This window comes from Petaurus breviceps, unplaced genomic scaffold (genome assembly GCF_028583685.1).
Source record: "Petaurus breviceps papuanus isolate PSGF00001 unplaced genomic scaffold, PetGlider_PUasm1.0 91041, whole genome shotgun sequence".
NCBI lineage: Eukaryota > Metazoa > Chordata > Mammalia > Diprotodontia > Petauridae > Petaurus > Petaurus breviceps.
The window spans coordinates 26,424,327-26,439,917 of NW_027187400.1; the positions used below are offsets into that span (position 1 = coordinate 26,424,327).

General features: G+C 35.6%; 1 protein-coding gene across 7 annotated transcripts in view; it reads left to right on the forward strand.

Moving 5' to 3' along the window:
* Positions 1 to 15,591, forward strand: part of RERE (arginine-glutamic acid dipeptide repeats) — a 466,101-nt gene that overhangs the window by 149,601 nt on the left and 300,909 nt on the right. For 5 of the 7 annotated variants that reach the window (XM_069079575.1, XM_069079574.1, XM_069079576.1 and 2 more), the window contains one exon: positions 4,486 to 4,611. The exons of the other annotated variants lie outside the window; for them this stretch is intronic. In XM_069079575.1, coding sequence (XP_068935676.1) covers positions 4,486 to 4,611 — 126 coding nt within the window. The remainder of the gene's footprint in view (positions 1 to 4,485; positions 4,612 to 15,591) is intronic. 7 annotated transcript variants of the gene reach the window in all.

Below are 15,591 nucleotides of genomic sequence, written 5' to 3' on the forward strand. Positions count from 1 at the left end.
TCTAACGACCAATTAGGAATCCTTCTCATTCTCTTTGCTGAATGTCATCCATGTAAAGCCCACTAACTGTGAGTTCTATTAAAGTTCTGTCCTAGGCTTTCTTTTCTTTTCTCTCTCTCTGTTCTGTTGGTGATCTCATTAATTCTCCTGGTTTCTGTTATTACCTCTAATACAAATAACTCTATATATCTAATCCTCTTTTTTCTTCTCTGCTATTCTGACATGATCATCTGCTTATTGGACATTTTGAACTGGATATCTTGTGGGCATTTTGAATTCAACATGTCTAAAACAATTCATTATTCTTTTGTCTCTACCCTTGTTTCAAACCTCTCTCTGTCAAGGGAAAAAACATCCTTCCTATTACCCAAGTTTTCAACCTTGCTGTTATCCTTGACTCTTTACTCTCACTTATCCCTCATCCACAGGCCTACATTTTGACTCATCTTTCTCTTCCTACTGGACTCTTTTCCATGACTCCGTATAGATCCTATGTAGGAATTCTTTCTTTAAGACTCTAAATTATTATGTGAGTAACCTACATCTTATACTTCAGTTATACATGATGACTAGCCTGCTGCTTTTTCCAGTTATACATATCTTTTTACTCTACTTCTTGCATATAAGTTGTTGGTAATATACTTTAACCTACTCATTATAACTAGATACCACATTTTTCTTAATGTGGTTTTTTTCTGCTCCTAGTTCATGCTGTATACCTCAAAATAACTTCATTTAAAAAGATTATTAAATAGTAAATAAGAATTCTGGTGATTTAAATTGGAATTCCCTCCGTTACCAATTTTGTACTCTAAATGAAATACTCTTTAATTTACCTGTTCTATCATAGGGAGCTGCTCACCCTCATCACTAATGTGGTTAATTGAGAATTTTGTATACTTATGAGTATTATTACAAAATAGTCTGACAGTTTTGGAAAAATTTTATTTCATGTTTTGGGATGATGATTAGTCTGTTTAAAAAAGCATTAATCTTGATAGCTTCTTACTTTAGAACAATGAATGAATTATAGAAAGAATATAATATTCTGCAGTCTGTTCTTTCCCCCTGTGAGACTTTTCCCTAAATAATAGTCGGTACTTATATATAGATCTGTTTATTCAGGAGTGTTTATGATTGATTCACTAAGTGTGCTTTTTTGGTTTTGGGTGCTTTAACATTAGTTATTAGTTTTATGTTCACATAGGAACGGACAGAGACTTGACCTGTGATTTTATTGACTCAGGAACTTCAGAAAAGGGAGGATACTCCCTTTTCTGAAAGAGGTCAGCACCTTTTGTGTATTTGAGATGTAGAGAACTGACTAGAGCATTGAGAATTCAAGGGACTTGCTCAGGTTTACACAAACCAGTGTGTGTCATAGCTGTGACTGGAACGGTTACCTAATCCATATTCCCTATTTTACATAGTTATTGTTTACTTTCCTTTTAATTTTTTATACTTCAGGGCAAATTCTGTAGAAAGTACATTTTAAAGTGAGATGATACTCTCTACAAATGCTTCAGTTAGAAAGACTTTCCCTTCACCAGCAATATCATAGAGGCTCTTAATTTTTAGTAAACCTGCCTCCCCCAACAGTATCATATGCTAAAGGAAGGTACTATGCTCATTTTAGAATGATATATCAGTAGTGTAAGAATTAAATTCTATCCTCCAATATATATGAAAATTGTTTGTAATTTCTTCAGATCTGTGGAAAAGGAGAGAGTAAGGTGAAGTCCTTCAGTCTCAGATAGTGATAAAAGTAGTCAACTGAAGAACATTGTTATTACCTTTGAGCAAGCAGTTGCTGCTGGTATATTTTCATGGATATCTTGTCTTTTTCAGTGTAAAATGACATTTTATTGAGGAGCAGTGGTGGTAGCCTGAAAATGGGGGATGGTTAATCAAGTGATGGCTAGAGAAAAAAAAATATTGATGCCAGAGTATAAAGGATTAAATAGCTTTGGTCTGTTTTTTTAACTCTTAGATGCCACTTCCTGACAGTCAGTCTCCCCTTACTGCTGTACATCTTGGAAGAATCAAATGGGATTTAAATATTATTAATTGATTATTGCCCTGATACATATCATTTTATTTTTTCCCATAATATAATTGTTTTGAAATACTATGCCTAAAATGTCATGGGGAAAAATCTGATTATTTGTTTCTTTAACATTTGGAAAACACCAAAACTGGTTTCTGTACCAGAGTAAGAAAGCTCTAATGATAGTTCTTTTTCTTTAAAAAACAAAAACAAAAAAACAGGGCACACATTATTTTTGAAAATTGCCTTGTTATAATATTAACCCATTTTTATCACTTATAGTATCTAAAGAAAACACTAGAAATTTAGAATTCCAGTGTGTGGTCTGTAAAAAATGTGAGCTATACTCTTCAGAATCCGCACATGGTCTTGCAGCATAAACCTTTTGCAAAGATGTTGTAAACCAAGTGTGACAAGGCAGTTGATGAAGTTATTGACCTGACTTAAGCAGTGCTGTTGAATCTTTGCTGAATTGTGTTAGTCTGTTTATCTATGCTTAAACACAGATAAATCCTTTTTCAGTAAACCATCTAATGAATTTCATCTCAGTTAACCAGAATGCAAGAATGAAGTGTTCTGCTTAATTAAATCTTTTGAAGGTTAACTTGACACTCCTTTTTGTTTTAAACTAAAAAAAAAAAAAAATAGTTTAATTCCTTGCATTAATAGAATATGCTGCAAAGAAGATAATTGTATTTTTCTTTGACAGCTAAGATCTTTTGTTGAATTTCATCCCTTTGAATATAGTGTTTATTGTAGTATACTGTTGTTTTAGAAGTCATTGGAGAATGACTAACAGGAAGTTCTCTTTTTTACTTTTGAATACCTGATGTAAGCTTATTTTGTTATGATCTGCCCTTTTTAAAATTCTAAATGGTCTATAACATTAATTCTCTTAGGACAACTTGCTTCCCAAAGTGATTCACAGTAGTGTCCAAGGTTCTGTAACATTTAAAATATTTTTCCACTTGGAAAAATTTTGTTTAAAATGCTGTATTTCAGTCCTTCTACCTATATCTCTTAGATTCCTAGCTTCCTTTAAGTCTCAATGTAAAGGCAGCATTCTTCAGGAGGCCTTTTCCATTCTCCTCAGAACTAGTGCCTTCCCCTCTGAAATGACCTTTCAACTACTCTAATTATATCTTTTATATGTATCTGTCTACACCTGTTGTATCCATATTGTAATGTGAGCTCCTTGAGGGCAGGGCCTGTTTTAACCTTCTTTGTATTCTTGCTACTTGGCACAGTGCTTGGGCATGCCTTAATAAGCTCTTAATAAAATGGTTTTTGGTTGATTGATTGATTGAAGGATGCCTGTAAATAGAAATACAGGTTGTGTAATGATTTGACTCCTCTTAATTTTTACATTGATTTCAGATACTTCAGGGGTTGTGTCTTATTTATTCATTCTGTTACATCTAACTTTTTTATTTACATACTGTGTATGTAAAAGACATTTTGGATAAGATATGTGAATAGTGTGCATTCAAACTATGCTATGGATCATTTGTGAATTTTGAGGGTCATTATTGGAGAAAAGATGACATAGGCCAGAAGTTGTTTTTAAACTATTTTTCCTCACTTAATGTGACTCTTTGAAACACAAATCTAGGTCAGCTTTATCCCCAAAGTAAAATCTTACTTTATTTAGTTTTTGTGATCTGGATTTTGTTTGCTAAATTTACCTGTCAGCATTTCAGGTGGGGTGTAGAAATATCTTTTTGGGGGTTTGTTTAAAGCCCAGATTTTTAAACCTTGATCACTGGTCTACTTTTTTTTTTTGTATGAATGCAAACTATAACTAAAATTGTAGAGAAATGACAGGGATCTGTTAAGGCTACTCTGTTTTTGGAATGTCTCCATTTTCCTGTGTATGAATCCTTGTTTTGTTTCTTTGCCTTCCAGAACATCTCTTTACATTTTGTTGTGAAAGCTTAGTTTATGTGTGCAGGTCATTTCTGTAGTTTGTGTCCTTAAAGCTCCTCTGTTATTTAACGTATTTGATGTCTTCCACTGATTCTGTGCTTTTATATTGGATCATAGGTGGTATTTTCATCATGGTTATTCTTGACAGGCATATGCTATGCTGCCTATTGGCATACAGCTCATTAACATGTGGGACTAGGCAAGGATGGATATCCCTCTGTCTGTCCGTCCGTCCTTCCGTCCATCCATCCATCCATCTATCCATCCATCCATCCATCCGTCCATTTGTGTTTATAAGAAAATGTTTGAGAGGCAAAGTTGTGATCAATTCAGAAAAGCCACTTGTGGTATTGGTTCAGATAGTAACTTCATAAACAGTTACATTTGAGGTACCAACATGATTTGCTGAAGGAATTTTGTCAGTATCTGATTTTTTTTTCTGCTGAGTGCTCCTAACAACCAGGACAAGAGGGGCATTGGGCCTGTTAACTTAAGACTCTTTTCTTTTTTAGGTTCACAACTCGCAGGCCTGTTGCAGATCTCCAACTCCTGCTCTGTGTGACCCCCCAGCATGCTCTCTACCGGTGGCATCACAGCCACCACATCACCTTACTGAAGCCGGGAGAGGGCCTGTAGGGGTAAGGAGAATCCCGTTTTTAAAAGCTATCAGTATTTTATATCCCATAGGGTATAAAATAGGAATATTACCTGTCCCCAAAGCCCCCTTTGAAATGTGCTGTATTGTATGTGGTTTTAAAGGAGTAAAAAAGTACATGCACAGAGGAAACAAAATACGGGAATTGCCTTACCCCTCTAGGACCATTTCAGACTTTTTGGGTTTTGGTGGTGGGGTATGATGGCACCAGCAGAGAGCATGCTGGGCTGCTGCAAGGAGCAGGAGCTGGCAATCAGCAGCGAGTATGGAGGTTGGCACCTGAAGTGGGGAAAGATGGGGGTAAGTTTGAGTCTGAGTGTGCTTTCCCCCAGACTCATTGGGATCTCAGTTACGTTTTGTGCTCTCTTCCTGGCTACTTTGACTGGAATTGTGCTGTTGTGACTGAGAAATAGTAGTTAATCTACTTGTTTGGATTATTTTAGTTTAGTGTAGTGTCAAGACCACTAAATACAACCCGTTTGAATCCTCTTTGTCCTCAGGCAAGCTACTTCTCCTTTGTCTCCGTTGTAAAATGGGGGCATTTGACTTGCTCTCTAAGGGCCTGTCTAAATCTATGACCTCATATTTAAAAACACAAATGGTGATATGACTTTTCCAGATTGGATCAGAGATCCCATTCAGAATTGTATAGAAATAACTTATCTTTTTTGCCCTGGTATATATGTAGTTGTAGTCTATATGTAAAAGTCTCCAGTTGTTATAGGATGACATATTATCTTGTATTACACATAATCATTAAGAGTTATACTCTCTCCCAGCTCCCATCTTCTTCTCCCTCCCACCCCTCATACTCAGTGTCCACCATTAGATAATAATGTGTTGTTTTTATTTTTACAGTGAGATAGGGTTTAATAGACATGTTTTTTGCTCTTGGTTTATTTAGGAAGCTTTAAGTGTGTTTGTGTGTTTTTATATGAAACATAATTCCATCATTCATTTGGCTTAGAATCTAATTGGAAAGGTGGCTCTAAAGTTTATGCAGCAATTATCAAATAATGAAATGGTACAGTGCTAAAATCTATGTTATCAATTAAATGCAGCAGGAATTTAGATAAAAGAGAGATCAGATTGGGTTAGAATAGTAGTGAATGGAGTTCACTGAAGTCTCATGATTAGCACATGTCAGAGACAGCTAGGTACTTTTTGACTATTCTTTTCAGATTTCAGCATGTTAACTTTTTTTGTTCTATCTTTTCCAGTCCCAAAGTTATTCTTCCTAACACAGAAAACAGAAACAAAATAGGAGTTGTGCCTTTTCTTTTGCCTTGCTGTTGTCTTTAGTTATCATTCCATCTACCCCAAGGCTTAGTCCTGTTCCCTTTTTTCCCCTCCTCATCAGAATTTTCTCTTTATACCATCAGGTTTTCTTTCCTGAGAGTTTTATATCGCTCTTGTACTGACTTAATAGTATCATAGATTTATAGTAGAATGCTATGGAGTCCAACTTCATTTTTCATATAAGGAAATTGAGGCCCAGAGAAACAAAGTGGGTCTCCCCAGGCTCACGCTATGTCTCAGGTATTGAACCCATTGTCTCCTGACTCCAGATCTAGCGCTCTCCCTACACTATTCCACACTGCTGTACAACACTTTTTAGGGGTGAGAGCCCACGTCTCATTCCCTTCCTTGAACCCTTTGAATTTCATCTCTTGAGAAGTAGCCTTCATTTCAGATGATGCCTAGCTTTTCTGCCCTCTTGTATCATGAATTTTTTGGTGACTTCCCTTTCCCTGGACACATTTCCATCATGTCTATTTCAGCAACTGATTCATCTTTTGTGGATAGAGAATCTTGTCCATACAACCATCTCCCCTTGTTGCTTCCTTTTGAAGGAGGAAAAATATCATCAAAGCCAGATAGAAAATTATTAAATGCTCAGGTTTTGTCAAAGAGTTCCAACAGAAATGTATTCAATTATACAAATATACAAACTTAGTGGATAACTAAAGAGTTGGAATGGCTACTGGTGATAGATGCCAATAGGTCAGGACATAAAACATTTGTATAGCACTTTAAGCTTTGTGAGGCACCTTCCTCAAAACCATTCTTTGAGCTAGATAGCAGATAGGTAATTATTATCCTTCTTTTATATATGTGTGTATGTATACATCTATATACACACATTCTATCTGTCTGTGTCTACCTGTCTGTCTGTGTGTCTGTCCATCCGTCCGTCCATCCATCCATCCATCCATCCATCCGTCTGTCTCTAAGAGATATGCTGATTTGCCTTTCCTTGTATAACTATAGATGTCTGAGACAGAATTCAAATCTAAGACTCTAAGAATCTAAGTTCTAGGGCCCTTGCCTTATCTGCTGTGCCATGTATTTGGTATGATAATTAAAACTCTCTTCTCTCTCTCCCTCTCCACCCCTCCCCCCATCATTACCATATAATTCTTCTTCACTAGACTTGTGATCTGTTTCCCAAAGTAGTCATCTGTTTTCTTTTTCTGCCCACATAGCTCTAATGTTATTGCTTCCATTTATTCCCTTATTGATCTTTGTTTTATGTTGATAGATTTTGATACAACACTCATCTCTCAGTAAACAGCCTTCCATGGTGCCTTTCCTTAGAAATTCATTTAAGTAATACTAATGCGGTGTTTCTGACTGATAACATATGTAACTTTGAGCTTTTACAGTTTGCTGTTTCTTTTTTTTTTTTTTAAAGCAATTGGGGTTAAGTAACTTGCTCAAGGTTACATGGCCAGTTATTTCTGGGTGTGGTGCTGAGTATCAGAGCCCGGATTCTATCCCAGGACATCCCGACTCTGGGGCCGGTGCTCTTACTCACTGTGCCACCTGGCCGCCCCTGAGTTTGCTGTTTCTTAACAGAAAGCAAGAAAGTGTCGGTTGGAAATAATATTTGCTCCTATTTATCTTCATTCACATTTTCTCCACAATGCTTCCTCTTTCTGGTTACTAGATTTCTTCACTAATATATCCTTTTATAGCCATAGTATAATCATGTATCCTGTCTATTGCTATCCATTACCTTTGCTGGATGATCATACTTTATGATAATGAGGCTGAGTTCCATTGCTGACTCCTTTCTTGTAAATTACTGGATGTCTCTTACTGTTTTTCTTTATACTTTGTAGCTATCTTGACAGCTATATATAGGAAACTTTTATTTCCTCTTCTCTTATTATTTTTAAACCTGTTTGATTAGCTTTGCAAAATTCCAGGTAGATATATTTTTTCTATCATTTAGTGCACACCTCATTACCCAGATCCCATCATTTTCTTATTTCAAACCTTGATCCAGAAATTCAAAGTTGTCCTGAATACCTTTTTAACCTGATGTTCAATTCCAAAATATGCCTCTTATCAGTAGGAATGATGAAAAATTCACCTAACAAGGTCTCCCCCCACCTGCTTTTATTATCTTTACTATTCCTTTGGCGACATCATTTTCCTATGGTGGATCAATTGAAAGAAGTTGGTCACAGTTAGGAAATTTAGACTAATTTATAGATGATTCTCCCATTTTGTTTTCTCAGAAAGATAGCAAGATTGCCAAATAATAGAGCAAGAAAAGTTAAATTTCATATTATTAAGGAGTGAATGAAAGAGGAAAATGGAATGCCATGGAGAGATAATGTATCTTGTAAAAGGGAGAAAAACAGGATGCGATAGACCTATAAACATTTTGGGCTAGTAAGGTATGAATTAGGTGCTTAAGGAAAGAGATGGGAGTCTTGATTTACTTATGAGTAGAAAGACAGAGCCCAAGGAAAATAAAAGCCATCTGATTTTTGAGTGGTGCAAGTGAGCAAGTGTTGACTGGGGAAGCAGAACACAATAGACTAGTTGTCAAGAAGACTGGAATTATTGCCCTGTCTGCCTTTGCTGGTTAATTGGGTGATACTACAGCAACTTCTCTGGATCTCATCATATTCCTCATTTGTAAAATGATGCTATTGAACCAAAGGTCCTTTTCAGTTCTGACATTCTGATTTTAAGAATTTTTGAAAAAAATTCCTCATTTTAATTTTATCCTGAAAAGGTAATTAAGGGTCAAAAAAGGATACGGTCTTTGTCACCTTTAATTTTATCTAGTTCTGGTATAAATGGGTAATTATTATTTTGTTGCTAATGATTGATTTGTAGATCTTTGGTGCTTTACTTTTTTCAATGTCTAGGATGTATGTTTATAGTTGAGAACTTCCATAAGATGGAAGAGTAAGAAAAAATCTAATGTTTAAATTGTACATGGTTTCATTTCTAGGATGTATATATTGTCTTGTTTGGGGGACAAAGTAACTACTTATAAGAATGATGTACAAATTTACTGTGCTTTTCAAATAGTTTCTTCTCACATTTAAGAAATGTCTTGTCTTTCATAATAGAATTTTCTCACTATGTCCTTCCAGTGATTTGATTTCTATACTGTTTTATTTATTGTCTTTTGCAATTTCCACATTGTTCACTCACTTGCTGTACTGATTACGATTTTACCCATCACATTGTATTGGTATTAATCCTGAATGACTGGCTCCCAAAATTTGATGACCAATATTTCTTTTTACAATAGATTTAAATGTACAGATGATTGGATGATCATATTTGAGCTTAAAAGAGATTCTAGAGTAAAGTAAGACCATAATTCATTCATAGTCAGGACAATGCTGCACAAATGTAACTTTATTGATCTTTAAAGGCGCTGAGTACTGCCAATATCATTTTAGCAGTGTCTGAACCAGATCCAATTGGCAAAGACCCCACCATGTGGAGAGATTTAATGAATTCCACAGCCATACAGATCTAATACAGTGTAATGATAGAGCTGCCAGGGGGAAAAATTGATTACAGGGTTTCAAACAATACCATTAATGTTTCTTACTATAATCTGCCAGATGTCTTCCTTAAGAGACTTATTTTTGTTAATTTACTTTTTATAGGGTAGCTTTGACCTCATCATGATTTAAGATTTTAGTGTCAGTGTTCAGGTATAAATTGGTATTTCTGTGCTTATATTAATGATCGCATACACTCTCACACATTTCATTTTACAAATTTATAACTTTTCTCTTTGGTTTGTATATATATTGATGTAAAAGGAGCTTTTCTATTTGTGTCTAAATAATCCATTAAATTTAATGTTTTTTTGTAAATGCTGATTCTGGTGGGATTGTGTGGGGGGAAGACTGGCACTAGGTCTTGTGAGAAGGTAGATGAGTGGAAAGAAACAAACTGAAAAATAATTTCTTAGATTTCTCTTGGATTCAGGAACAAGAACTATACTCTCCCCTTCCCTCAACTGTCTGCAGTACCAGGTTGTTGAAATACAAATTACCTGGCAGTGTAACTGAAATTCCTTCCAAAGTAGCAGATATGCAGCCCTGCAAAACTGTCTTAAAATGAACATTCATTTTCTGTGTAATGGAATGTGCTTCAGTGTAGGAGAATATAGTCCATTTTTTGTTTCTTCTGTGTTCCTGTTCATTAGGTGAATAAGATGCCCTTGTATTCGAATTGGATTACTTACAATTTCCATTTTTAGCAAGATCTGTGTGTTTAAGACCGCCATTAAGGGATCTGTCACACACTGACAATGTACAACAGTGCTGCAGTGGGTGGCTAGAGATATTGCAGCTCGGAGGCATTTTCCTAACAGTTTTCATCGTGCCTGTATCATGCTTTATAAAATATCTTTTCTCCCTGTAATTCTTTTTAGTCATTGATGTTTTTACCAGCTTCTTTTGGATTTCTGGTCCTTGAAGAACATTATTAAATTAAATTTAGATTTAATTTTTTTAAGGTGGAGGGGATGTCAGAAATAATAGCCAGATTGATTGAAGAGGCTCTACCAATTTGTCAACAGTTTATTGAACACCCACTTTAGGCTTATGTTTAATATGGTGCTGGGTGCAAAACACTTCCCTGATGGCTCTGTGAGTCTCACCCCTTTTTCCTTCTTTGCTTATGACTACTACTTATTATCTATATGACTAGCTAATTGATTCACCTTTTTGCATCTCATTTTCTTCCTCTCTACAATGAATGGATTGGAATAGGTCTTGTGATTGTTTTTCACCCAGCTATAAATCTATGATGCTCTGTCAACATAATTCTGGTGAGTTGATGAGTTACTTGTACAAATTAAATGGTAGATTCTCCTTGTCTACTTTTAAGTTTTCCAGAAACTTAAACTTAGGAATTTCAAAATTTTGGGCTTCTCAGAAATGGAAGAGATTTAGTGACTGTGACCTTGATTCCAGGGTTCTAAAAATTAATATGCATAATATTCTATTTTTTCAAGGCAACTAAATTTACTTAGAGTTTCCCTTTATCCATCTTGAGCTTTAATAAGGTAGATTACTAGAGATATTTCATACTGTGATGATTTAAAAATACTGCACTGTGCTGTAGAAGAACTTTGATGAACTGTGTCTTGTGTGGCTATGGTGGAATTGGATCTTCACAACATTTTAAAATGATTAACAAACCAGTTAATGCATAAAGTTCACCTCTAGGTTTCATTTGAGTCTAGGCCAGTTGTACTTTTTATTTTCTTCCTGGTGCTAGTCTGGGAAGGACTCTGCCTCATTGTCTGTTTAGCTACATGTTAATTAGTCTCTTAGGAGATGCTGCCTTTTCAGTGTTACTATGGGTGATCCATAATAACATTAAGATGTTCTTACTGCCTACCTAACAGTATTCAATGAGAATAGTAATGAAGAAGATATTCTTCCCTTATGGCTGCTTCCATGTGATTCATAGAATTAATTTTATTCATTTGAACAAACATTTATTGTGCATCTGATATGTATAAGACACTGTGCTAGGTGCTGGGGATACAAAGAGAGAAAGGAAATGCTCCTTCCCTTTCAGGAGATTGTTAGAAGGGAAGGCAAAAAAACGAGTTGTACTTTGATAAAAGAAGTTTGCTTAATTGCAATTTTTTAAACAATAATTTATTCGAGTTCATCTGTGTGTGTGTGTGTGTGTGTGTGTGTGTGTGTGTGTAAAACCATAGATTGACCCAGTATTCCTCCACCATCCCTTCCCAGAGAGCCATCCCATATAATAAATGGTAATTTTTGACACAGAAAAAGAAGAGGAAAAACTATTCTCCCCCCCCCCCCCCCCCCCCCCCCCCAGTTTTCTTTTTAAATTTGTTCATATCTGCTCTGCTCTTCTGCCCTGCTTTGTCTGGAAGATATCCCATTATTTTTAAATTGAACTTTTGGTCTGTCTCCTTTTCCTCCTACATTGTTCCAGGAAGATAACCCCTCCTTTTCAAAGACTTAAGAGCATCACAGTTCATCATGGAGATGGAAATACCTTTTTAAGTGGGCTCCTAAATTTTCTTTGAATTATTGCTTTCATTTTATGATCTCATATTGATTTCAGTGTCCACATTTTTTTTTGGTATCATCTTTAATACAAGATCTTTGAGAGTAACTGGGAGTTGTTTGTTTTTCATGTAGGTACCAAAGTATCATTGAGAACTAAAGTGAAAAAGCCATTAAAAAGCCTGTGTAACATTCATGGTGGCAGCTGGCAGCTCAACTGCCTCTTGTCTAGGGCATTATCTGATTTCAGATCATAAATTTTCTGCTACTATTCTCTTTACCAGCATAATATCTTACCAGATATTGCTCATTTTAAAATTGTCTTCAGTGTGTAGATTGTGCTAAAAAAAGATATATATATATTTTGGGTATAATCTTGAATTTTTCGTCATTTACAGATATTAAATATTCACTGGATTCTCACAGGTGGGGGGTGGGGATGAGGAGATTCTATATACACTTTCTCCTCAAGAAATAGTGGAAGGAGAGATTGTTGTTAAATTCTTGAGGTTGAGTTCATTCATGTTTCTTAATTTTTTTGTTTCTTGTGAGAAGTATTTGTGAGGTATTTCCTGACTTAGCAGGACAGAAGGGCAGAGCAACTACATACAAATTTTAAAAGGGAGAAAAAAGCAACTTGATTTTACTTGAAATTAGTGTGTGTTTTATTTGCATTGGAACATTATTACATTTCTGTTGAGTGTATATAATACTCAGTGTTATTTAGGGTCAGGAAATAAAAATGAAAGGGCAAGTCTTTTGTCCTTACTATTTCACAGTCCTGCTTAGAGGTTGAAATGCTTCCTTATTTTAAAAAAAATGCTACCCGTGGTAGATTTATTTTGTACATTAGCATAGATTATAAAGATTCATTCTTGTGCCACAGTAAAAATACATTCAAATACTTACACCATGGCCATTGAGAGAGAGACAGAAACAGGCAGACAGACAGGCACGTGTGCATGGAGTTGGTACATTTGCTTTTTTACATAGTGTATTTATTCTGAAGAAGAGTGAGAAATGTTTTTGTTTTTTCAATATGTACACAATGAAGTCAGGAATTGACTGAGCAAATAAAACAACAACAACTGTACTGAAAAATAAAGCCCTCAATGCATAGCTGTGTAGCTCATCTAAAGAAATGGACACAGTTGACCATGTCTGAACATGTGTATGTCTTTCTGCAATTTAAAGTCATCATTTCTGATAGGATAAGTGGCATGTTTAAGCCTAATTGTTTTAGACTTGCTTATCATTGCATTGATCCATATTCTTAAGTTTTTCTAAGTTGTTTTTCTTTATAATAGTCAACCCAACCCCAAATGAGGAGTGGGCACAGTACCTGAACACTTAGGAAGAACTTTGGTCTTAACTCATTTATTGGTTGATATGATTGGTGCTTGCTGGTTGATAGAGCAACTGCAACATCTGGACAGATTCAATACTTTCACAGAACAGCAAGAAAATAGTCTTAAAAACAAAGGTACCTAAGAATCTAGCTGTATATATCATTAATCTGGCTATAATTGTGTTCTAAAATCATGTCATGTGACTTTAGATGTCAGTGTAGAGAAAGCCCATTGAGTAACTTGAAGAAAAAGAATAAATTGAAACACCCTGGTGTATGTTTGAACAGATGAACTAATTCATAATCATAGTGACACAATAATTAGAGAAGATCTAGCTAATAAGTTATCAGGGTACAAAATGCCCACCATATTAGTATATTAATAATTTTTGATAACTAAACCTTGACATTTTGACCTTTTCTTATAGGAATCATCATGAGAATATAAAATGAGTTATAATGAAATGAAACTATAAAATGAATTTGCAATTGCAATTATAATAGAAAATGAACATAAATTATGTTTAGGATAGGAGACCTATTAAAATAAGAGAAGTATGTCTTGTTTACTAAAATTTAAAGTCAAAAGTCCCCCACTTTTTTCCCCCTCTGTACTTTTTACTAAGTATTTTCCCTGTGTTTTTGAATTTCTTGTTATTTATTTAGATTTCTGTCTCTTGTATTGAAAGAATTACTAATATGAAACCTGTAGTGTTAAAACTGTTTCAGGGGCAACTAGGTGGTGCAGCGAATAGAGCACCAGCCCTGGAGTCAGGAGGACTTGAGTTCAAATTTGGACTCAGACACTGGACACACTTACTAACCTTGTGACCTTGGGCAAGTGCCTTAACCCCAATTGCCTTGCCTTCCCCCCCTTCAAAAAAAAAGAAAAAAAAGTTTTAGATCTGCCAGCTTTGAAACCTAAACAAATCATATTGTCTACTTTTGGAAATACATTCTGATAAAATTTTTAATGCATTTTTTCTGTCTGTGTAAGAAACTCTTTCCCTCCCTCCCTCCCTCCCTCCCTCCCTTCCTTCCTTCCTTCCTTCCTTCCTTCCTTCCTTCCTTCCTTCCTTCCTTCCTTCCTTCCTTCCTTCCTTCCTTCCTCCCTCCCTTCCTCCCTCCCTTCCTCCCTCCCTTCCTCCTTCCCTCCCTCCCTCCTTCCTTTACAAATCCTTGGAGACACCAAAGTGCTTATAGGATAAAGGACTGGCATATGGCAGTGGGAGTTACATGGAACTCACGCTAAAGTGTCAGTGCGATGAAATATCCTAGCAGATACCTTTGTGTCCTTTTTGTAAGGCAAGAAATCCCTTGCATTTTTGAAGCATAACAAAGCTTAGAGTAAATATTTACATTTACTTTGAATCCAAGGTATCAGAAAATTAAAGCAATAGTATATTGTCTCACTTGAGAATGAAGCAAAGTAAAGTGATATTTGTGCTGTTTGGAGCACCTCCCCTTGCCTCAGATTAAAGTATATGCATTTAAAATTTCAGTTTATGGTTTGATCATCTCAATAAAGATGCAGGTATGAAAGAGTAGTGTTAAAAAATCAAAAAAGTTGGGGCAGTTAGGTGGCACAGTGAGTAAAGTGCCGGCCCCATAGTCAGGAAGACCTGAGTTTGGTTCTGGTCTCAGACACTTAACACCCACACACACACACACAAAAACTAGCCGTGTAACCCTGGGCAAGTTACTTAACCCCAACTGCCCTCCAAAAGGAAAAAAAAAATCAAAAAGGCCTCTGATAAATATGATTGGGAGCGGCAGTCAATCAGTTGTTAATGACAGCTAGTTGAATGGCTGAAATCCACCCCAAGATAACAAAAATAAACATTTTGTTTTTAATTAAAAAAAAAAAAAACAACTAAAAAAACCACCCAAACTCTATTCTCCTGTCTCCTCCCCACTACAGTGAAACAAAACCAAGTTATAAGTGTTCCATCACCACAATGTACATGGTTCTAGTGAGTAGAGATCAGCATTATAATTCAGATCTTATTTCTCTTGAGATTTAAATATTGTAATTGTTTGGAAACTGTTTAGCTTTTGTGTCTGTTTAGCACAGTGCCTGGCGTGTTGCAGGTGCCATAGAAATGTTTACTTGAAGTGGCTACATATGTACCATACTTCTACATACATGATCATATTTTGCTTCAAAACGTGCTGAAGTTGACAAACCACATTCCTATTTTCATTTGGTTATTTATTATCTTGCTTCAGATGCTGATTGGCTGCACTTTTGAATCTGAGTGTCAGAGTTGCTTACAAATACTTCTAAAAC